The following is a 22921-nucleotide window of genomic DNA, read 5'->3' as shown; positions in this document are numbered from 1 at the left end:
TTATTATTGTGTGTTTGTTTGTGTCCATGATCCAAGTGTGTGGACATCCGTGCTGTTATGGCACATGTGTGGAGGTCAGAGGGCAACCCTGTGGGACTGGCTCTCTGTTGCCAGGCTTGTCCAGGAAGCTCCGTCACTGGGGTGAGCCAGCTCCCCTGGCCTCGCCTTTCCTCACAGAGAAGATCCAGGACGGGCTCTAGTGTGGAACAGAGAGAACAGAGAGACGCGGGTGCTGTCTGAAAACGCCAGGATGAAGAGGGACTGTCCCAAGAGTTAAGTAACCTCCGTGCAGGGGCATAGAGTCCTCAGAGACGCTGGCCACCCTTTGGATCACAGTCATTGAGCAACACAAAAACCCTGGCAGGAAAGAAGGCAGGCATAGATAGAAATCAATACATCTGACTCCAACACTCAGCCCCTTTGTCACACAGACTCCTGGCAGCATGTGGTGGCTCTCCTCAACAGGCCTCTACTCTTTCCTGTTTCCACTTCAATCCGGGTTTTCCTGGCTGTCCTGAGGGCACAGCCAGGTCTTTGAGACACATTTCCTAATATGGTCGTGGGAAAAGCACAACAAAATGCAGTACTTGAAAGTCTGCATATACAAATGCAAATACATATAATTTCTCGTCATCAACTGTTTGTGTGTGTGTCTGTGTGTGTGTCTGTGAAAGAATTCAGAGGTGTTTAACCTCAGAAGGAAGGCCCTCTAGTTCAGAGACTACTCCATAAATCCCAGACAAGCCACATCAGCTGCACACCTGCCCGCACCCCACCCCCCCGCCCCGCCCAACCCAATTGGATAAGAAATATGGTCAAGGAGCTGGAGAGATGGCTCAGGGGTTAAGGGGTTACTGACTGCTCTTCCAAAGGTCCTGAGTTCAAATCCTAGCAACCACATGGTGGCTCACAACCATCTGTAATGAGATCTGATGCCCTCTTCTGGTGTGTCTGCAGACAGCTGCAGTGTTGTACTTACATATAATAAATAAATAAATCTTAAAAAAAAAAAAGAAATATGGTCAAGAAATTGTTCCATTCAGCACTGTATGGTAATGACAGCAGACTTCACAGAACTCTACCTGGGCAGGCGTTCAAGTTGGGAACATAGGACTTCTGTTGCCGGTCAGTAGGAGACTAGGTAATTGGATCACCACCTCTTCCGCTAAACACAAAACTGCACACCAAACAGTGGACAAATATCAAAGAGCAAACAGGGTGCTACGGAGATACCAGGCTCACATCCAGAGAGGGCAGGCACCCAGACAGGTGGGCTCAGTCATCACATCTGCCCGTGTGGGTCATTAGGTGGCTGGCACAACCCAGACGGTCGGTCTGGTTTCACTGAGTTGCCTAGGCTGGCCTTGAGCTGGCTCGCTAGCCCTCGAAGCTCGAAGCTCTAGACCATGTGATTCTCTGCTCCCGCTTACTAAGTAGCTGGGATTACAGGCCTGTGCCTGGAGCCTGGCCTCCAGGCGACTTCTTAAGAAGCAAATCAGACCGCTCAGCCCTGTGATGACTGAGTCTTTGCCATTTGTCCTCAGGGGCCCTTTTCAGCCCTGTCACCTGAACTCCTTCCCATGAAATCTGTTGACACAGCTCTGCTTTCCTCAGTGGCTTGCCTCTGCCTTGGGGGTGGGGGGTCTCTTCTCTTGTTCCACTGACAAATGTCTCCTGTTACTCAAAGTCTACTACTCAGATCCACTGACTTGGCAGCAAGCCCCTTTACCCACTGAGCCGTCTTACTGGCCCTTCAATGTCCACTTTGAATCTCTTTCTCGAACTCTTCCCACGAGTCTATTACAGACAGACACACTGTGCGATTTGGGTCTATTTCTCAGGTATTTCTCTGTGTGTGTGGTGTGTAAGGGCACACTCATCCATTCCTCAGACACAGATAATGGGTGTCTTCCTCACACACTCTTCACCTTGTTTTTAAAGACAGGGCCTCTTAGGGAACCTAGAACTCATAGTTTCCTGCTAGACTGGCTGGCCAGTTTAGTTTGCCTTTGGGACTGTCTCCTCAGCCCTGGGATTACAGAGGCACTACCATGCCTAGCTTTTTACACGGGATTCAAACTCAGGCCTTCATGTTTGTGCAGCAAGCACTTTACTGACTGATCGCAACTTCCCGAAGTAGAGATCCTGTTAATTTTTCTTGTTAATTTCATTCATACCGCTCAGAGCAAACAAGGCTTATTTAGGAAATAATACATATTTTTGTTCAGTTTATTGTTCTTTTGGAGACGGGGTTTCACCATGTAGAGTAGGCTAGCCTGGAACTCTCCTGGCTTCCTGAGTGCTAGGATTACAGGCATGTACTGGGATCAAAGGCTTGCAACACTATGCATGGCTATACAGTCTTGATCAGTAGTCGAAGCAGAATATTATGGATTAAACTGTGTCCCTCTCTCCACAAAAAGGTCATATAATGAATCCTCAGCCTCCAAAGTGATGGTAGTTGGAGGGAAAGCCTTTGAATAGATAGGGTTAAATCCAGTGTTCACAGAGGGCCTCATTCCCTTAGAGTCCATCTTTAAAAAAGCCAGAAAGAGGGCTGGAGAGATGGCTCAGCGATTAAGAGCACTGACTGCTCTTCCAGAGGTCCTGAGTTCAATTCCCAGCAACCACATAGTGGCTCACAACCATCTGTAACGGAATCTGATGCCCTCTTCTGGTGTGTCTGAAGACAGCTACAGTGTACTCATATACATGAAATAAATTAAAAAAAAAAAAGCCAGAAAGAGCCAGGTGTGCTCGAACACTCGCATAATCCCAGCACTTGGAAAGTAGAGGGGAGATCAGGGGTTCAAAGCTGACCCTAGCAGGTTTCTAGCAGGTTTCTACATGAGACCCTATCCCCCCCCAAAACAAAGATGGCAGAAAGATGTGAGTGGCATTCCCTCTGCTGCTAAGATTCCTTCCGGGGGCGAATATAAGCAAAGTCTACTCCTCCTAAGGCCCGGAAGACAAACCACAGGGCAGATCCTTCAAAGTTCACTTTGGAAAACCCAGTGAGATTATGGGGCTCTTGGCTACAGAGCATGGGTTAGGGGTTACTCACTGGAGTGTGGGTGTCTCCTGCCTCCCCCGCCCCCCCAAAGGCTGCATGGGAGTCTTTACCCAGTAGGAATTGTGACTCTCCTCACACTGGCATGGATGGAGTCCCTTCCCCTGTTCCTCGCCGCCATATATGCCCTAGCCCCTCCCTGAGATTGTGTGCAATTAGGGCAGAGTTGCATACATACAAGAGGCAGCAGCTGTGCCGCTCCGCCTCTCTTTGGTGGCTATAAACAGACAGTAAGCCCAGCTGGGATGCTCTGTTTTGAATGGACACAGCTGAACTCGGAAAACGATGGCTACTTGGCTTGGAGGATGGTCCTATGCTATGCCCTCTTTTCATGCATGCTCCTCAAGATGGCCCAGGGAGGATGCGGAGAACACAGCTGTCTGTGGGCAAGGCAGGAGAAGAGGGCTCAAGAGACACCAATTCTTTTGGCACCTTCACCCTCGGACCTGTGAGAAAGCACACTCCTGCTGTCCGAGGTATGTCTGTCCTGTTTGCTATGGCAGCCAAAGGTGAGGCACCACCCCTGCCAAGATTTCAAACATTTCATTTTTTTTTTCCAAGGACATTTCGTTTTTTAAAAAACGTATTTAGGTTAGGCAGTGGTGGTGCATGGCTTTAATCCCAGCACTCAGGGTTAATCCCAGCATTTGGGAGACAGAGGCAGGAGGATCTCTAAATTGGAGACCAGCCTGGTCTACAGAGTGAGTTCCAGGACAGCTAGGGCTGCACAGAGAAGCCCTGGCTAAGGTAAAATGGAAGAGTATTTATTTTATGTGTATAAGCATTGTGCTTGCTTGCATGTGTACTGTGTACATGCCTGGTGCTAGAAGAGGGCAGAATAAGGTGTGCGATCTTGTGGGACCTCAGTTACAGATGGTTGTGGACCTTTTTTGGGGAAGCTAGGGAGTCAGGGTAGGGGAACTGAACGAACCTTGGCGAAGTCTCAGAACTGACCACGTTGAGCAGACAGGAGGCCACGGCACTAAGGAAGTGGACAGCTTTTTAAAAAGTTTTATTTCAAGAACTTTTTTTTTTTAACTTGGTATTCCAAAAAAAGGCGGGTCAAAGTACAAAACAAAAAGTCAGCTGAGTGCCAGCAGAGGTTTAGAAATCACAGCTGCAGAAGCAACGTACAGAGAGCACAGACAAGAACCATCCGATATATGCAATCCTGCTCGGTTTCTTTGCTTATTTTAAGTGTTTCCCCTCCTACAAAACACATCAGAGCATGCCATGAGATCAGAAAAAGAAAAGCTTAACAAATGGTTACAAGAAGCCGACTCTGCCCGAGAGGAGACAACAGTCCTTCCCTCCCCCACCCCCCTTTCCTCTCTTCTTCCTCAGTCTCAGGTTAGGTTATTCTGCAGACAGTTCACCCCCAAGTCATCCTGGTCACCTTTGCCACCCTCAAGTTTGGGTGACATGGAGTTCTGGATGTTAAAGGACTCTTCCTCCTTCAGGCGGGACTTGAGAGGGTCCTGGATTTTGTGGGGAGCGCTGGGGTCGTCCTGGAAGAGGAGAGAGTTGGCGGGAGTTTTGGGAAGACAGACAATATATAAAGGATCAGAGCAGTCGTGCCAAGCTCTCCTAGGTGGTTGGGAGCCGGTCATAGCGATGCTAAGTTTGGAATAAGCCAGAGGAGTAAAAGGGGCGGAAGAGCAGCAGCCTCTGAGGAAAGTCTCCCTCCTGAGAGCATGGATCCAGTTCACAGGACCCATCAGTCAGGAAACAGAGGCAGGAGAGCTGGAAAGTCAGAGCTAGCCATGGCTCTACAGCAAGCTCAAGACCAGACTGTCCTATGTGCAGACAGACAGGCAGACACGGGAGGTCAGATTAGGAATAAGTTTACTTCAGGCCATTCAGGCCTCTCACAAAGAGAGGTGGGGAGAAACTCGTCCATTTACTGATTTATTTATGGACAGGGTCTTACTATGTAGGTAGCCCTTGCTGGTCCAGAACTTATTATGTAGACCAGGCTAGTCTCACCAAGATCTGACATGCCACTCGTGTTGCCATAAAAGGTGCATGCTGCCATACCAGGCTGTTTCTTTCTTTTTTTTTTTTTTTTTACAGATTTTTCCAGTAAAGGTTTATCATATTAATTTTAATCATGTATATGTGTGCTCATCTGTGGATCTGTGTGTGGGTACGTGTTCCCGAGTGGAGGAGGTAACTGCAGAAGTCAGAGGCCTCAGGTTCCCCTGAAACTCGAGTTAATGGCAGTTATAAGCTGCCAATATGGGTGCTGGGGAATTGAACTCGGGTCTTTTGTAAGAGCAACACCTGTTATCCCCCAAGATATCTTTCCAGCCTAAGGAAAAGATCCTTTAAATACTTGACTACGGATCCAAAGTCTCGCGTGTGTAAATGTTCTCACAAGAAACCCTGGTGAGGGAAGATGGCTTGTCAGCGTCCCCAGTGGGGCATGCACAGGTCTATGGTGACTTCTCTCATAGTCAACTAGAAGCTAAAGACATGGGCCTCAGGCCATCAGAACTGTACCCGCTGGAGACACTAATTCAGAAGGCACTTGCTCAAGCCAGGCCCCAGTGCCTCCTCCAGTCAGCTCAGCGGCCTCCCACGTTCTGACAGCCCATACTCAAGCTGACAGTTCGAAACACACTTTGCAGGTACACCTGTGTCCAGAACATGCACCTGACCTTGAGCTGCATTTGCCCCTTAAGGATTTACAGGAAGCCCACCCCAGCACTGGCCTCTGACTCTACATTCTGAGCTGTCAGAGGCTGTTATGGCAACCCCTACCTCATCCTGTCCCAGAAAGAGCATTGGAGGGAGGATGACAGTCAGGGCAAGCCTTGGCGCCAGCCTCCCTGGTCATTTTCATGGTTCAGACTCTGTTGACTAAACAGTATCATGGTCACCAAGAATGGTAGAGACGGGGCTGGACAGGCAGCTCAGTGGTAGAGCACTTACCGTTTCTCCCAGAGGACCCAGGTTCGGTTCCCAGCACCCACATCACTCCAGTTCTGGAGCATCCCACACTCTCTGGCCTCCCGGGTACCAGCAAGCACAGGGTGCACATACACTCACACGGACTTCTTAAAGGGGGAAAGAATATGCTCATCTCACTGAAGAGATTTCTTTTTTTTTTTTTTTCTTCTTCTTCTTCTTCTTCTTTTTTTTTTCCGAGACAGGGTTCCTCTGTGTAGCCCTGGCTGTCCTGAAACTCACTCTGTAGACCAGGCTGGCCTCAAACTCAGAAATCCACCTGCCTCTGCCTCCCAAGTGCTGGGATTAAAGGCGTGCAGAACCACCGCCCGGCTAGATGGATTTTTTTTTTTTAATGACTTTTTTGCTTTGTTTTAAGATAGGGTCTCGATGTGGCCCTGGCTTTCCTGGAACTCACTATGTAGGACCAGATGGCCTAGAACTCTTGGAGAGAGATCTACCTGCTTCTGCCACTGAGTGCTGGAATTAGAGGCAGTCAGTATTGCCCCTAGATTAGTTTTTTGAAGCTATTTCCTTTGTTATCTGTATGTGTCTGTGTGCATTACCATGCTGTATGTTTGTGATGGACAGAGAGGGCACCATGGCTCCTCGGTTATCACTCTCCACCTATTTTTTTTTGGGGGGGGGCAGGGGCCAGACCCAGGGCTCCTGTTTTCTTAGCTAAGGTAGAAGGCGGCGAGTCCCAGCCATCCTCCTGTCTCTGCCTTCCTTGGAGCTACAATTGCAGGTGTGGATGCAGGTGAGCATGGCTGCAGGTGAGCATGGCTGCAGGTGAGCATGGCTGCAGGTGTGTTTGTGTTTGAGGCAGGGAAACATGTAGGCTAAACTGGTCTTGAGCTTAGGTGGCCAGGAGTGAACATGAGATCCTAATATTCTTGTTTTTACAAATTTGTTTCAAATTTCAGAATTGCACCATGCTATACTTCCTAAAAACAACCCTTACCTTTTTTTTTTTTTTTTTTTTTTTTTTTTGCCTGCTTATTTTTTAGTTTTTGAGACAGGTCTTGCTGTGCTGGCCAGGCTAGCTTTGAACTTGCTATGTAGCTCAGGCAGACCTCATGATCTTCTGCCTCGGCCCTTTCAAGTACTGGCATTACAGGGATGTGCTATCACATAATGGCTCATTCTTAATTTACACTTTCTACGTTCAAGATGGGGACAAGAGATACAGCTCAGGCTTTCCCAGAATGCAAGAGACCCTTCCCCTGATTCCCACCCCTCCAAAAAAGGAAAGATGGTCTGAAAAGCCGAGGAACACATAGTAGGGCCAGGAAAGCACAGTAGGCCTGTAGTCACCTCCCCTCTTACAGGAACCAGGTTTCAGGTTCCTTGAGAGAGCCTCTCGTCTTCAATACATGCTCTTCAGGGTACATAGAGGAGAGAGTGACTTTTAGAGCTCTAACAACACAAAGGTGGGCAAGCCACCTCCAGGGCTCAGGGACTGCCAGCCAGTACTGGTGACTCAGGCCTGTGATCCCAGCTACCTGGAGGGCTAGGGCAAGAAGATAGTAAATTCAGAGCCAGTCTAAGCTACAGAGAAACCTGCCGTGTAGGCCGGGAGTTAGAGAAGCAGGTCCTGAAAGTGTGGAGCAGAGGAATCCTATCAGAGACCGCAAACAAGCTATAGACCCCCTGGAAAGGAAATGGGAGGGAGCGTCTAACCCAAGGCAGGGTTCCTTCAGTCCAACTGTCTCCCCCAGAGCTGATCCTGTTAAGCGCAAGGTCACCGAAGCCACAGCAGACAGGCCATCTGTCTTTGGGTTGGCAGATGCACCTGGCCACGAGGGAACAGGACAGATAATTGGCAGACATCCTGAGAACCACTGTGGACCCCTGTTCCCAGTGCTCCACTCCAGCCATATGGGCACTCTATGCCCAGGAGTAATGTGGGTTCAGGCCTGGCTCAGATGCAAACCTCTAAGGGATGGGCTATCTGGAAAGCAGGAGAGATTTAAGCAGGAGACGAAGGCACTAAGGCTGATTGTGAGGAAAAAAAAACAGATAAACAGAACTCCTAGAAACCCTCTCCGGTCTTCAGAGGGCCTAGGCATCCCCTCTGGTTAGAATGGTAAGGACCAGGAGGTGGCTGGGGGCTGGGCAGTCTGCCTGTGGGTTACGGGTAACTTTATTCACAAACTTTGATTGAACCATCCCACATGCTCTCCTGCATGGGTGGAATGTGTTCCCGGGAAGTCACGAGGTAGAAGGAGAGAACTAACTCCCTCAAGTTATCCGCTGACTTCCACAGTGAGACTGTAGACACGCCTAGATACACACATGCAAGAGAAGATGACTCTCCTGGGCTCAAGCTCAGGGGAGGATGGTGTGTGTGTGTAGGTGTGCACATGTGTATGTAGTGTGCATCTGTATATAGGGGCCACAGGTCCATCTCTGGTGTTAACCCTCAGCTGAAAATTACCTTTAAGATCCAAGAGGAGCCAGGAGACCAGCTCAGCCTGGCCCTGCCACTTCCCTGAGGACTAGCCCGACTGCTGTGACAGCCATCTTCACAGCCCCTTCTTACAGGGTCCAAGGCAGCTGGCCTGCTCTCTACTGTTTTCATATGAACTATGGAACTCACTCCGGAGTCCAGCCAAGAGCTGCTCTTTGGGCAGGCTCATGCAGACTCCCGACCCTAGGAAGAGCTGTTTCCTTCCTGCCCCTTTCAGAAAGGAAGGAGTCAGCAGTTCTGAAGCCGCCTGAAGCAGCATCCCTTCCTGAGGCCGCTTCCACTATCAAGCAGGACCAACTCCATATTGGTCACCTCTGCTGCCCTACGCATACAAGATGGCGGGTGCAGCCGAGGAACCACAAGACCCTGTACAGACCATCATTCTCTAGAGAGCCATAAACCCGGACTGACGGTACTTCATGGACTAAGCCACCTTCCCGGAGCTTTTGATGATGTTCATTTTTGTTTGTTTGCTTTTGAGACAGGATCTCAGTATGTGGTCCAAGTTGGCTTCAAACCCTCTTTCTTTATTTTTCAGACAAGGTCTCAAGTGATTGAACTAATAACAATCCCCCTGCCTCAGCTTCCTAAGTGAGTCAGCACAGATCAGTATCAGCTTCAGAATAGGAAACTTTCTTAACCTATGGGAGGAGCCTCTGGACAGAATGGGTCTAGAATATTAAGGAGCAAAGAGCTCTGACTTCCTAATTTCTAATCACAGAGCTTTTCAAACCTCTGCTCCAACACCATTGCTTGGGTCAGGAGCCTCCCAGGTGGTTCCCAATTCATGTAACTGATCTCTATACTGATAAAGTGCTCATCCGGAAGTGTGGAGCCTGCATTATGTGCAAAATTATTGAATCTAGTTATGATATAATTTGGTTCACATGGCTCCTGCCTTATTTTAAGATCCTCTGAGCTGGGTGGTGGTGGTCCCTGCATGTAATCCCAGCACTCGGGGGGCAGAGGCAGGTGGATTTCTGAGTTTGAGGTCAGCCTGGTCTACAAAGTGAGTTCCAGGACACCCCCCACTTTCCCCAAAAAAGGTTCTCTGACAGTATCCGATATTACACTGCTCAGGCTAGTCGGTTAGCCAGTGTCTTTAGAACATGGTTATGGTGGCCTTTGGGGGGAGGCGGGGGGTTCAACTGCTATTATGGACTTATCCTTCTAAGAACAGAATTAGAATCGAGGCTTGGTACACACACCTGGAATCGCAATGTTTAGGAGACAGGGGGAGGATCAGGATTTTAAACCCATCGTAAGCTACATAGCAAGTTTGGGGCCAGCAAGTCAGTCATGGTGGTGGCTCATGTTTTCATGTTCAGGAACTGGGAGATAGAAGTGTGTGTGTGTGTGTGTGTGGGGGGGGTGCCCTGCACATTCAATGTTAGTCACACAGTGAGCATCTGTCTTAGAAAAAACAAACAAACCAAGATCCCCCACCCCCCACTCAGATCAGAATTGTTCCTAGACTAACGGTTCTAACAGTTTCTGTGCTCGTCTTGGCTCCAAGGGGGCACTTGTAAGTCTGCTAGCTGTTAGGAGCCCCAGAAAGTACCAAGGGGCAGGATTCTCTGCCTATCCCAAGGGGCAGAAACCACCAGGAAATTCTCCAGCACAGGTGAAGCTTCAAATCATGAGCCATTCTAGCAGACTCTAGGACCTGTAAGTCAGACTGTCAGGGAATCAATGCACCGTTCCCTGCACCACTGGGTTGCCCTGAGCTGATCTTCAAAGCTGTTTGGTGACTGCCTACTCTGAGACAGGGCAAGGGGACAGGGTGGGAGTGGGAGGCAGGGGCAGAGGCATGCAAAAGGGGAGATGTGAGGAAGATAAGTTACCTGACAGACAATGTTATCATAGTGAGCCAAGGCACGGGCATGGGGGGAGGAGACACGGGGAGTGTCGCAAAATTTCCTTACATTTGGATGAGAGCCCTCGGCAATGGTGGAGAGGGAGAAGTTGTCGTTGTGGAGCTCAGATGGGGTCCGGAATTTACTAGAAGGACGGAAGAGGGAAGGGAAAATGTAAGTCAAGTTATCATTGCCAAACCCCAGCAGTGATGCTTCAATGTCGGGATCAGATACTAAATCACACCATGAGGAGAGTAAGATGCACCAGGCCTGGACTTGCCCTTGGGAGTAAACTTCAGCCACTTAAACCCGGCCAACGCTCTCTCATCCCCTGGGACTCTTAACTGGAAGCGGCACAGTGGGACTTTAAAGAACTGCCAACGATATGAACAACTATGACCGTGTTTGTGCATGCCAGGCAATTACAACTGCATCAAGACAACCATCTGGCCAACAGTGATTTCACGATGCCAGCAATTGTAAGACACAATCCAATTTCAGAGATGCTAATATGTGAGAAGGAATGTGTATCTTAGAATCAATAAACGCCGCACTATCTGCAGGACCGAGTGCATGTGGCGTCCTCAGAGCAGTAACGCTCCTTCTCAGGCCCCCACCACCACCACCAGCTGCCCTGACTGAAGTGGCCCTGTGTCCCCACTCCCTTCACACTCATTGCTGCCGTGTAGCCATGGAGTGAGGGAGCCAAAGGTCGTGGCTTGTATTGCTCTGGAGCAGTCACATGCACAAATTTATGTCCCTGCCTCAATGCACAGGGACAATAGAGGAGGGGCCCTTTTAGTCCCATTGCGGTTAGCTGGACGGTCACAGGGTTGCTGCTGTCTGCACACTGCATGTCTTTACCCAGCACAGGAGCAACACTTGGTGTTTTGTCTTTCCCCAGGACCCAGAGAAAGTCCTTCAGCTACATTCTCTGTAGGGAGTCTCCTGCCAGCGGGATTAATATCTGAAGATGAGAGGAACTGAGACCAGGCTGTATAAATTCTCTTGGGTCCTGGGGGCTAGTCTCCTTTTGAGACCCCTGTGACACTTTAAAAAACGTTTTTGCTTTTCTTCATCATCAGAGGAGTCTTTTCCTAGTGCATAAGGTTGCATGTTGAGTGTTGGAGATGTGGACTTAACGGTGAATGTGGGTCATCGCTTGGATGTGCAGTTGGCACAGCTCAAGAGCCAAAAAATGAGACCCTGTATTGTTAGGAGCAGGTGTGGCGGCAGTCCTAAAGGCGCCAGGGACTGTAGCTAAGTCATATGACTTGCACCTGACTTCCTCATATAAGACACAAACATCTTGAGTGCTGCGAAGGTGTACCAGGATACAGGTGAATCCAATTTGGTGGAGATTTGCCCCTGCTGCCCTGATTAGCTGAAGCTGCGTGCCTGGTGAGGTAGCGTGGCCTGCTGTGCGTGGATGGGAACTGAAAGTATAAAAGAGTGAGAGGCCCAGGCTAGAGGGAGGATTATTATTCGAGAGAGGATTACTATTAGTGGGGGAGATATAAACAAGGGGGATATAAACAAGGGAGATATAAACAGGGGAGATATAAACAAGAGAGATATAAACAAGAAGAAACAGGACTGAATAAACGTGTGCAGAAGGATCCTGTTGCAGCATCGTTCTTCCTGACTAGTTGAGCGCACGCAACAGTTGGTGCTGAGACCCGGGACGGGACGAGAAGACCTGGGACGAGAAGACCTGGGACGAGAAGACCTGGGACGAGAAAACCCGGGAAAAGAAACATCTTCAGGCACGAGCGAAGACCCCCTGCTACAGGGAGGATTCAGAACTGCATCACGGGGAAGAAGTGGTTAATAAAGTGTTCCCGTAAAACAGACTGTTGAGAAGGATCCGGCGTGGATTCAGAACTCTTCAGCTGGGGAACGGTACTGATGAAGAGAAAGAAGAGAGATGAAGACTGAATAAACTGCTGTTAGAAGGACTGGTGGTCGTGTCGTTCTTGCTGGTCGAGAGCAGATGCGACAATTGGTGGCCCGTACGGGGAACTGACTCCCCCACCGAGTTCAGAACTTTCAGCAATCAGTGGTTGCCGGCAGGGTAAGTTCACGGTGAGTGAAACTTGCGACCCCAGGAGTTTGGGAAGGACGTCGGATAAAATAGAGGTGAGCATAAAGTTGCCAGGAAGTAGGCACAAAGTAACCCAGGAGTTTGGGAAGGACCTCGGATAAAATAGAGGCGAATATAAAGTTGCCAGGAAGCAGGCTTTGGGACAAGTTAAGGTTCCTGGTTTTGGGACAAGTTAAGGTTCCCGGTTTGGGGACAAGTTAAGGAACTATGATAACCTCAGTGTAGTGATCAATAGATCCTCGCTGTGTAGTTATGCTTTTTTCTCCCGTTGACCCTTTGTGGGTAGGTCTGATAGTTTTGGTCTTGTTTGTTCTGATATATGGACTCTGTTACTGTTTGTGTGTAGAGGCAGTCAAGACAGGTCAGAAAATCCTTACAGAGCAACAAGAAAGTATGTCGGAAGAGGAGAAGGGCTTAAAAAGAAAAAAGAAAAAGAAAGGAGACACAGTGTTATCAGGTGGACAGAAAGGACAAAATATAAGAGCAGAGGCGGAAGAGGAAGGCGAATTAGCTTCTGCGCCTCCTCCCTATGCCTCCTCAGCAGCCACCTATAGGCGGACCTTCTGTCCGGAGATTTGGCGTATTGACTCCCCAGATGGACACACAGGTGATTGAGGTTATGGTCTCATCACCACGAGGTATTGTGTCCATCCCCCCTGGGATCGACCAGATCAGGTGTTGACGTGGGCGAGAGGGTCTGTTTGTGTGTTTCCACAGGACCAGATGGAACCTCTTTGGGTGCCGGAGAGATTGGTGAGACGCTGCAAGAATGAGGCTCCTGATCCAGTTGCCCCTGTGGATGTGGTGGATGATCCCACAAGCACAAAGGATGGAGCTGAGATGAGAGATCCTTTCGGTATTCCAGAAGCCGATACCAGCTCGACATGATGTTCAAATTTTTCCACGCTTTTTGATCCCTGAATTCCCCTTAAAGAAATAGCCCCTCTGGCTATCTATCCCTTGCTTCAGGGAAGATGAGCAGGGATGAGAGCCCTGGGATGTATGCTTGTTATAGTGTGTGTGTGTTTTGTGTTTGGCACATGTGTTAGGTGCAGAGTGTGCGGGTCCGCACTTTCGCCATGGTAGCGTAGGCTTTTGCTGCAGTGGAGGCGGGACAATCTCCTCAGATTTGGTTTGCCGCTCTAAAAGAAATTATGCTGCGTTATGCCGTGGGGTGCGAGGCTAAGCACTGCACAGAGGATAGCTTGCTGTTGGCATCCTGTGGAAGGCACGTCTGATTGCATGAAGGTTCAGTGTCCTAGTTCCCTTCCCCCAGGAAAAATGACACGGGAGCTGGCCAAGACCTCTCTGGGTGATGAGCCTAAGGGATGGTTTTGTGTAGGGCCCCTATGCTTGCACACTGGGGATCAGACCTCTACCTTCACCCATGAGGCTTGCTTGCAGCAATTAAGATCTGGCCATAAGTTAATTAACATCCTGGCCTTTTGATGCACCTGCCACAAGCAAAACACAATCTCCCCAGGTGTGGCTTGGCATGATAGAGAGGTAGTCAGTGATAAGACTCCCTGGGCATGTCACCAACCTAAGACAGGGATCAAACCAATGCTGTTTGTCACCCAAGGACGGGTAAGGGGCATGGCTGCGGGGGGCTATCTACAGACATTCTCTCTGCCAAAAAAGAAAAAAGGGGGAGATGTTAGGAGCAGGTGTGGCGGCAGTCCTAAAGGCGCCAGGGACTGTAGCTAAGTCATATGACTTGCACCTGACTTCCTCATATAAGACACAAACATCTTGAGTGCTGCGAAGGTGTACCAGGATACAGGTGAATCCAATTTGGTGGAGATTTGCCCCTGCTGCCCTGATTAGCTGAAGCTGCGTGCCTGGTGAGGTAGCGTGGCCTGCTGTGCGTGGATGGGAACTGAAAGTATAAAAGAGTGAGAGGCCCAGGCTAGAGGGAGGATTATTATTCGAGAGAGGATTACTATTAGTGGGGGAGATATAAACAAGGGGGATATAAACAAGGGAGATATAAACAGGGGAGATATAAACAAGAGAGATATAAACAAGAAGAAACAGGACTGAATAAACGTGTGCAGAAGGATCCTGTTGCAGCATCGTTCTTCCTGACTAGTTGAGCGCACGCAACACTGTATTCCTGCGTGGTCCTTAAAATACACAGTACAGGAAGTTAACTCTGATCGCTCGTCAATGCCAAATTCCATTCTGTTTGGAGCATGGGTTGACCAGTGTTTGTGTGGCATACGTGTGCAAGTGTGCATGAGCCTACACTCGTGTATGTAAATGGGTACAACTTAATTACGTGTAAAGTGGATCGCTCCTACAGGTGAGAGTGGACAATGACCAAAGGGACTACTGCAGACTGGCACTCACTCTCAAAAGGTGAGAGTGAACAGTGGCGACTAGTGGACTAGTACATGGGGATGGCTCAAGGGGATGAAGGGTCCCACATAGCTGAGGCTAGCCTTGGCCTCTCTACATAGCTGAGAATGACCTTGAACTTCTGGCCATCTGGCTTCCACCTTTTCTGAGTGCTGGGCTATGCTGTCATAGCCCATTTGTTTATGTGGTACAGTGGATCAAGTGGTAGTTTTGAGCACCACCAGAGGAAACTAGACTAACTCCCTAGCCTAAGGGGGTAGCTTTTAAGAGGCAATGCAGTGTAGCCTAACATCCCCTCAGGATCCACTGATGAGGGGGAGCCGGTATTAAATGATAAGAGATTTAAAAGGGATGGCGTTACTCTATACTGATTTGTGGGTATCAAGGGCCAGGGAAGCAGGTACAGACAGGCAGAGCAAGTGGTAATTTACTTAGGGACAGGGCATATGCTGGCAGCCCTCTCTTTAGCACTCTTTCCTGGGTTTTAGGTGCTGTAACATGGCTGGCAGTTACACAGCCCCCAGGCTTTCTTTACCCAGCATGTTCTACGTATGAATAAATAACTCAGTGAACTTTTAGCATGAGCCAAAGGGCTAGAGAACAGGTGCCAGACCCCGTCCGAGAACCCTGGGCCGGGGCCGTGCCTCTGCTGACGAGGGCTGCGAGTACAGACTTACTTGGTCCTCCGCAGCTTGGTATTCTCAGTCTTGAGCAGATAGAGCTTCTTGGCAAAGAACACAGTCATCATGAACAGGAGGAGAAGCACGAGAGCAGCCGAGCCAACGGCCACGCACATCACCTGGAAGTCCGTGATGATGGACTCACAGCGCATCCCCTTGTGCCAGATGTAGTCCTGGGTGTTACACCTACAAGGACACAGAGGCTCTCAGGTAATGGGGCAGGCAGTCCTGGCCACAGCAAGAGCCCGGCTCTGATGCCAACAACACTCAACTCAATAGCCTGCTCTGAGGACCGACTGCGGGACTGCGGCAGCCCCAGTCTGAACAGACCTCGTCCCTGTCTTCACTCCAGTGTTAGTTACAGGTGTTCTGTGAAATGGGCCAGGTGTTCCAAAACTTGGGATATAAATAAATGAGCAAAGCAGAGAAACTGACTTGTAGGTGACGGGGCGGGGACAGAATCCTGAGCTTTTGCATTGCAGAGATGCCCAGAATTCTGCCCGCCCTGGCATTGGGTGTAAGATAGATGGTGGTGTGAAATACTGGAACCTGCCCCGCACGTGGTAGCCTCTATCCCATCCAGCTCCTATGACACCGAAAAGACGGGACCTGACAGACAGAGATGGGTGGATATCCCCTTTTTACCCCTGCAAAGGTTCTGCCCTAAACCTTCTTAGGATTGTGAGAACCCCCTGCCAGCATAGCGAGAGTCAACCCCTCTGGGTGGGTTTTCGTTCTTTTGTTGAGTGACTTTCTCTTGCCCTTGGGGACATTCCCAGGCTCCAACTCTTCCAATGACATTGCTGTTTCCATGGGAACCAGGCTGCTTCAAAGAGAGAGAGACGTGGAAGGATACAGAGGCAGGCAAAGGAGGGAGGACATGAACCCCGGGTGAATGACAGACTAGAGAAAGGGGCCCAGAGACGAGGAAATTATGTGCTAGCGAGATGGCTCCCTCACACACCCAAAACAGGGTGGGGAAATGTGCCAAATAAGGAATTTTTGTTTTCCAGCTGAATCTCTCTGAGATGGGAGGTACAGACGATCTGTCTGAGGTTGCCAGGGAATGCAGACCCCTCTATGTGGGGCCCCTCTCACCCAGTGTTCTAGAAAAGTTTTGCTGTAGCTCAGATCCTCTCCCTGCAGTGGGTCAGGGTGGCGGAGACAAAGACATGCTGCAGTCTGCAACCAAAGACTCAGCAGTCATCTGTGAGTGGAATGTAAAACAGTTTGGGAGCAGCCGCCAGGCCTGGGTGTGCAAAGCTGAAGAGAGGCCTGGGGACAGAGGTCTGTGTGTGATCTCGGGATAGGAGCTGAGCAAGGGGACTTGGCGTGGGCCGTGTGGGAAGGCCCCCCGTTGGAGACAGCAGCTCGGTAGACTATCCAGGAAGGCAGTCTTTCTCCTTTTAGTGAATTCCCCGAGAGTACTGGGAGGCTCCGCTGCTACCCCAGCTCTCCAGAGGCTCTGGAATCCACACTGTGCTGGGAAGATCACTTTGAAGGTAAAAAATGTCAGCCTCCGGTAGGATGAAAGATGGTTTTGCAGAGACTGCTTGCTATTCCTAGCCTGAAGTCATGGCCACAGTTCCCCAGATCAAAGAGAGTACAAACTTCACAGGGTCTTTTACATTTTTGGTGGTCTTTAACTAACTGGCAAGTTCTTTCTAAGACTATCATAATTTGTTTGGAGTCAGGATCTCACGTAACTCCTGGTGGCTTCAAACCCATAATGTAGCTTAGGCTAGCCTTGAACTCCTATTTCCTTTGCCTCTGCCTCTCCAGTGCTGGGATCACAGGCACTAGTTACTATGTTCCTCCATCACCATAGTTTTGTGATTAAAGAAATTACTGTTGGGAATGGGTGCACAACTCCAACCAGAACTATGTGGTCACATCCTCTAGGGCTGATCCTTAGTGTCATCTAGGAAATGACATCAGACACAACTAGAACTCAAGTTTCAATGCCAAGGTGCTACAGGAAAATCTTAAGTACTTCCTACAGAACATAAACATGGAGACATTTAAAACTGGGTGTGTCTTAGGCATGTGATCCTAGCACTTGGGAGGTGGAAGCAGGAGGTTGGGGAGTTCAAGGTCAGCCTAGACCACACAAGAAGACCCCGTCTTTTAAGAACAACAAGAAAGGGCTGGACATGGTGGTTGACACCTAAAGCCCAGCATTCAGAGGCAGACAGACAGATCTCATTCAGAGGTAGACAGACAGATCTCTATGAGTTCGAGGCCAGTCTCCTCTGTGAAGTAGCCCCAGCTAGGGCCATACAGTGAGACCTTGTTTCAAAATAAGTGTATAAAAATAAAAAACAAGGGGCTGGAGAGATGGCTCAGAGGTTAAGAGCACTGACTGCTCTTCCAGAGGTCCTGAGTTCAGGTCCCAGCAACCACATGGTGGCTCACAACCATCTGTAACAAGACCTGATTCCCTCTTCTGGTGTCTGAAGACAGCTATAGTGTACTTACATATAATAAATAAAATAAATCTAAAATAAAAAAACCAATGGGGGTAAGGCTATTGATGATTGATGGTGCATGCCTTTAATCCCAGCACTCAGGAGGCAGTGACAGGCTGATCTCTGAATTGGAGGTCAGCCTGGTCTTCAGAGCCAGTTCCAGTACAGCCAGGGATTTTTTGTGAGAAACCCTGTCTTGAAAGACAAAACCAACCAGTCAAACAAACAAAGGAAAAAAAAAAAAAAAGGAGATCTATAGAGGGTAGGAATGCTCCTCAGAGGCCAGTGAGCACAAGAGTATGCTCTTCTTGCCAGGCAGTGGTGGCGCATGTCTTTAATCCCAGCACTTGGGAGGCAGAGGTGGGGGGGATTTCTGAGTTCGAGGCCAGCTTGGTCTACAGAGTGAGTTCCAGGACAGCCAGGGCTACACAGAGAAACTCTGTCTAAAAAAAACAAACAAACAAACAAACAAACAAACAAACAAAGCCCCCAAAACCAAACCAAACCAAAAACCAAGTTTTTAAAGTTCTTAAAGCACCCCCAGACCACCCTTGACCTAGGATCTTCCACAAGTCATGGTCTCCATCAGGCAAATCTCTCCCTGTGAGTCAATTCCCAGAGGTGAGGTGACCGAGAAATTACTGATGAGGTGTGGGATGGTAGGTAGCTTTTGACAATGTTCTTGGAGATTACGGACTTACTAACCCAGGACAGGCGGTCACCAATGGAAGAAAGCTGCCACCCAAAACCAAAACCAAAACCACCGCCTGCTGGCAAGGTTTCCTGAAAAGTTTCGGCTTGACCTCACCTGTGTGTGGCTGCTTTTGGGGCTGGCCTAGGGGTGCACGTTGATTTTACACGCCCTCACCCCCTTCAGAGACATCTGGGTTTCTGGCTAAATACAGGAACACTTAGGAGCCATTTTAACTTGGCAGCAGGGCTCCAGGTCTCCTCCCTTCAGTAGTATGGCTGCTTTCCACAGCCCAGGAGGAATCCCTTCACTTAGCCTTTAAAGACAAATATTACTTCTGAGTCCCGATGGCAAGATCACAAATAACTTTTTTTTTTTTTGACTATGTAGTCCATGTTGGCTTCAAATTCACAATTGTCCTGACTGAGCCTCCCCAGTGTAAGATCACTGGTGTGTACCCTACGTGCCTGGCTCTTAGCAAACCTGGGGATCCTGTGAATGTACCTCATCTGGGAAGTCACGCCTCTCGAATGCCCATTGGCTGAGTCTGTCCCATCACACTGCTCAGGCCCCTGGACATCTTTCACTCCCTTACCTGCAGAAAGCCCCTATGTTCTCCACCAGGTAGCACTGGCCGCCGTTGTGACAGTAACTCGGAAAGAGGTCACAGACTGACCGGCAGGAGCCATTGTGCCTGACGAAGCCAACTCGGCACTCTGTGCCATTTTCTCCTGAGGCCAGGTCCTTGCCTGGATCTCCGGGGCGGGGCCTAAGAGAGATGCTGCTGCCAGGTACCATCCCCAGAGTATGCTGTGGGGGAACAGCATGCCACCGGTTGGTGGGCTGTCCTGTCCCAGGCCCCACACCAGGCTTTTGAGAGGGCAGGAGAAGGTCGTTTTCATCTTCCAGGTCTCCACCTCCTACTGTATCCTTATCCTCCTCCTCTTCTTCCTCCTCTTCCAAATCATCATAGAAGGATGTGGTGGGGTAGAAATCAGACTCATCAAAAGGGGTGAAGTCATCATACAAATCAAGCAGGCTCCAGGAAGGGGTCTCTCCTTCGGTATCAGGGTGATTTTCTGAGGTTCCTGGTGACCCCGGGAAGCTGCCCATGTCTGCACCACGACCCTCACTATCCAATCCTTCAAAGTAATCAATGTCAATTATATCTGAGGCTGGTTGGGTCTCGAGAGTGCCCTGAAGGGGAAAAGTGGGCTCTGGTGTGCTGCCTCCCAGGTTCAGCCGAACCTCCAAGGGGATCTCTTTAGGGAGTTCAGGGCCTACACTAGGCTTATCATGGACAGCAGGGGAGGGAGGTCCACTGGTTTCAGTAGCCTCAGGGATGGCAGGGGGCATTGTAGATGACCCAAGGGCCTCATCAGGAGCCTGGAGCGTAGCTGGAAGGGTCTGGGCGTCGCCACTGCCAGCCTCTGCAGTCACTCCACCCAGGCCTGGGCCATCTGCCTCTAGCCAGGCAGTGCCAGTCACTGCAGCCGATGCCTCTAGTGCCTCCTCTGGCCCGACCCCAGGGCCCACCGCAGCCATCTCACTGCCCCGCTCTGTCCACGAGGTCTCATCTTCCCCAGCTGCTGGCAGGCCGGCTTCCTCCCGCGTGTCATTGGCACGCGACTCCCATGCCAGGCTGCTCCTCACCAGCTCTTCAGCCTCGATCGCACTGCCTGTTTCCCGTGCTGTGGGAGGGAGGGCAAGGGGCAGGGTGTCAAGGTGGCATGTCCCGGTGAGAGGCTGAGGTAGATCCTGTAGACCTAGGTCCACCCTGGGACATTGCTTTGGTTTCTAAGGCCACGCCCCATTTCTAAGGCCCGCCCCTGAATCTGCCTCCCAAGCTTGGTAAATACACATTGCCTATGGTTTCCCGCCCCAAATAGCACCCGCAGTCTGCGAGACGAGGTCAGGGTACTCCCCCAACTTTGGCTCATCCTTGCCTCATCTTCCGGACCCCGCCCCGTCCCGCAGCCTCGCCCACAAATCGCATCTAGGCCCCCCGCCCCCGATCAGACCCCGCCCCTACCTCAAGACCCCACCCCCACCCTAGCCCACCCTGCTGTCTGTTCACAGGCTATGGGCTGCTCCCCGTTGGCCTGTGTCCTCCACCCCCTACAGGTCCTCTCCTCCTCCCCTTTCCCGCCGGGTCCCGGGCTGTAGGCCAGGCGGTGCCCCGCCCCCTTGTCAGGGCTTGGGGACTCCACCTGGACCTGAAGTCAGCGAGACCCTGGCATGGGGTGGGGCGCAAGGGGCTGGCTGGGGTCCCGGTCCGGGTGGATACCTACCCGGTACGGCCCCAGCGGTGAGCACCAGCGTGACCCCCAGAAGCAGCAGCACTGGCGGCGGCCCCCAGTCCGGGCCCCCGCCTCCAGCTCGGCCCATTGCGCGGAGCCCCTGCCGCTGTGCGCGGTGCGCGCGGCTTGGCTGCGCCCTCGGCTTGCCCGGCCGCTGCGCCTGCCGCCCGTGTGCGGCCGCCTCAGCCCACGGTGGGCAGCATGAGCCGCCGCATGCCGCCGTCAGCCGCTGTCCTCCGAGCGCCGCGCCTCCCCGCCTCCCGCGCCGCCGCTGCCGCTTGCCGCTGCCGCGTTCGGCGCCGCCCCCACTCCGCCCGCCCCGCAGCACGTCGCGTTGACGCCGGCCCCTCTCGGTCTTCCTCGCCAGGGGACAGTCAGACCCCTCTGGCACGGGACGTGGAGAGCGATGCAAGCGCGGCGCGCAGGGGCGGCAGCAGAGCCACTGGGGGAAGCCGACAGGTGCACCGGCGGCAGCCCACGGGGCCCGCTTGCGCTTCCAGTGCTGAGCGCGCTGGGCCGCGGACCTGCGAGGAACCCACCCGCCACGCGCGCGCAGGGGAGGCGGGGACGTCGCGGGCTCCGACACCCGCAGGCTCGGGGCGGGGCTCGGAAGGGCCACAGGGGGCGGAAGCCCGCGCCCCCAGTGTGGAGAGAGCGGAGCCCGGGGCACGGACTGTCCGGTGCCAATCCAGAATTCGGTGTCCAGAAGGTTCTCCAGTCCGACTCTAAGTCTTCTTCCGGAGAGCAGGGAGAACATCGACAGAGCCTGGCAAGGAGGCGAATACTACGGCCTAGGCTCTAATTGGATCAGACCTAATCTGTCCACAGCCAAAGCCATTAGTTTAAATCTTGCACAGCCAGGTCCACCCAACGTGTTATCCGGTCCCCAGTATTTGGACTCCACCTTGCGTTTTCTAAATCCAGGGCGGCCTTCCGCAGGTGACCAGTACTACCCAAACCCAAGTTCCTGGTTAAACCAAGAGGTCTAGATCACTGCCAGGTGCACATGCAACGTGGAGAGAGAGGTCTCTGTTCCTAACCCAGGTTCACTGCTTACTGGGAGACCTGTTGGAAGGGAGGCAGAACTACAGCTTAGTCACCTGGCTTTCCCCGCCTCCAAATAGCCTACATATTGATGTTTTATTATCGACCTAAATGATCATGTTCAGCTCAGTCCAAGGGTTAGTCCAAGGGCGATGCTGGTGTTGATAGTCTTCTGTCAGTGACCAAATATGAACAAGATGGAGGACCATCATTTAATCTGTCTCATACCTGTCTTCTAGTGAGTTGCCTTGGTTCAACACTCCTTTTCTCTCACAAGTATGGTTGCAGCTTAGAGTCCCCTCAAGGCTGACAAAATTCCAGCAGCTAGGCTCTTATATCCTGGCTCGGAGGTGGCTATGTAGGGTCTGTATGACATCTAGAGAGTGGCAACCAGACATACGTGTCCTAGTTTGGAGTTCCAGTCAAGAGGGGGCTTGCTTACCCAGATATAATACCTATTTCTCTCTTCAATTCCTGGGTGGTAGTTGTCAAAAGTGGATGTTGGTGGAAGTTCCTACCACACAGGAGATCCTATGTAAGTCCTTTCATGCTAGGGCATGGTCACAATAAAGTCTTTTCCTACTTATGGTAAAACACTTAAGAGTTAGGGAGAGCACTTGCCTAAAATGAGTGAGACTTCAGGTTCAATTCCTAGTACTGCAAAATAATTGTATTTGCTGGTTATGGTAGCTTATGTCTGTAATCCCTGTCTAGAACCAACTAACCAACCAAATCCTTCTATCTACCCTATTTCCCACCCGTAACTATCCTTTTAAATTCTGTTTTGATCAGTAGAACAAACAAGCGAATGTGAAATATTTCCTTCCTCAACTATCTTCTCCCCTCCCTGCAGAGAAATTCTGCTACCACTTTTTTCAATTTTGTTTAAGTTGTCTGAAACTGAACCCAGGGCCTTGTGCATGCA

The 22921-nt window shown here is 50.8% G+C and overlaps 1 protein-coding gene across 2 annotated transcripts; it reads right to left on the bottom strand.

The window, feature by feature from the left end:
- Positions 1 to 4061: 4061 nt before the first annotated feature.
- On the bottom strand, positions 4062 to 22855 carry Cspg5 (chondroitin sulfate proteoglycan 5). Of its 2 annotated transcripts, none has more exons than NM_001166273.1 (5): positions 20944 to 22855; positions 19248 to 20343; positions 15491 to 15679; positions 10337 to 10493; positions 4062 to 4578 (listed from the first exon to the last, which is right to left on the bottom strand). In NM_001166273.1, exons 1-5 carry the CDS (start codon positions 21038 to 21040, stop codon positions 4417 to 4419), a joined length of 1701 nt encoding a protein of 566 aa, NP_001159745.1. In that variant the 5' UTR covers positions 21041 to 22855; the 3' UTR covers positions 4062 to 4416. The 2 variants fall into 2 exon arrangements, with proteins under 2 accessions (NP_001159745.1, NP_038912.3); NM_013884.3 differs by having other exon boundaries at positions 10418 to 10493.
- Positions 22856 to 22921: the final 66 nt, after the last annotated feature.

The sequence above is a fragment of the Mus musculus genome, chromosome 9 (assembly GCF_000001635.26).
Source record: "Mus musculus strain C57BL/6J chromosome 9, GRCm38.p6 C57BL/6J".
Lineage (NCBI taxonomy): Eukaryota > Metazoa > Chordata > Mammalia > Rodentia > Muridae > Mus > Mus musculus.
This window is presented reverse-complemented; position numbering and strand designations above follow the sequence as displayed.

Coding starts and splice junctions, on each gene's coding strand:
- Cspg5 (NM_001166273.1), bottom strand. CDS start 21,040: ATGGGCCGAGCTGGAGGCGGGGGCCCGGACTGGGGGCCGCCGCCAGTG. Junction 15,680..19,247: donor AACATAGGGGCTTTCTGCAG/GTAAGGGAGTGA, acceptor GTGTCCTTGTAG/GTGTAACACCCAGGACTACA. Junction 10,494..15,490: donor ACCAAGCTGCGGAGGACCAA/GTAAGTCTGTAC, acceptor CCGTCCTTCTAG/TAAATTCCGGACCCCATCTG.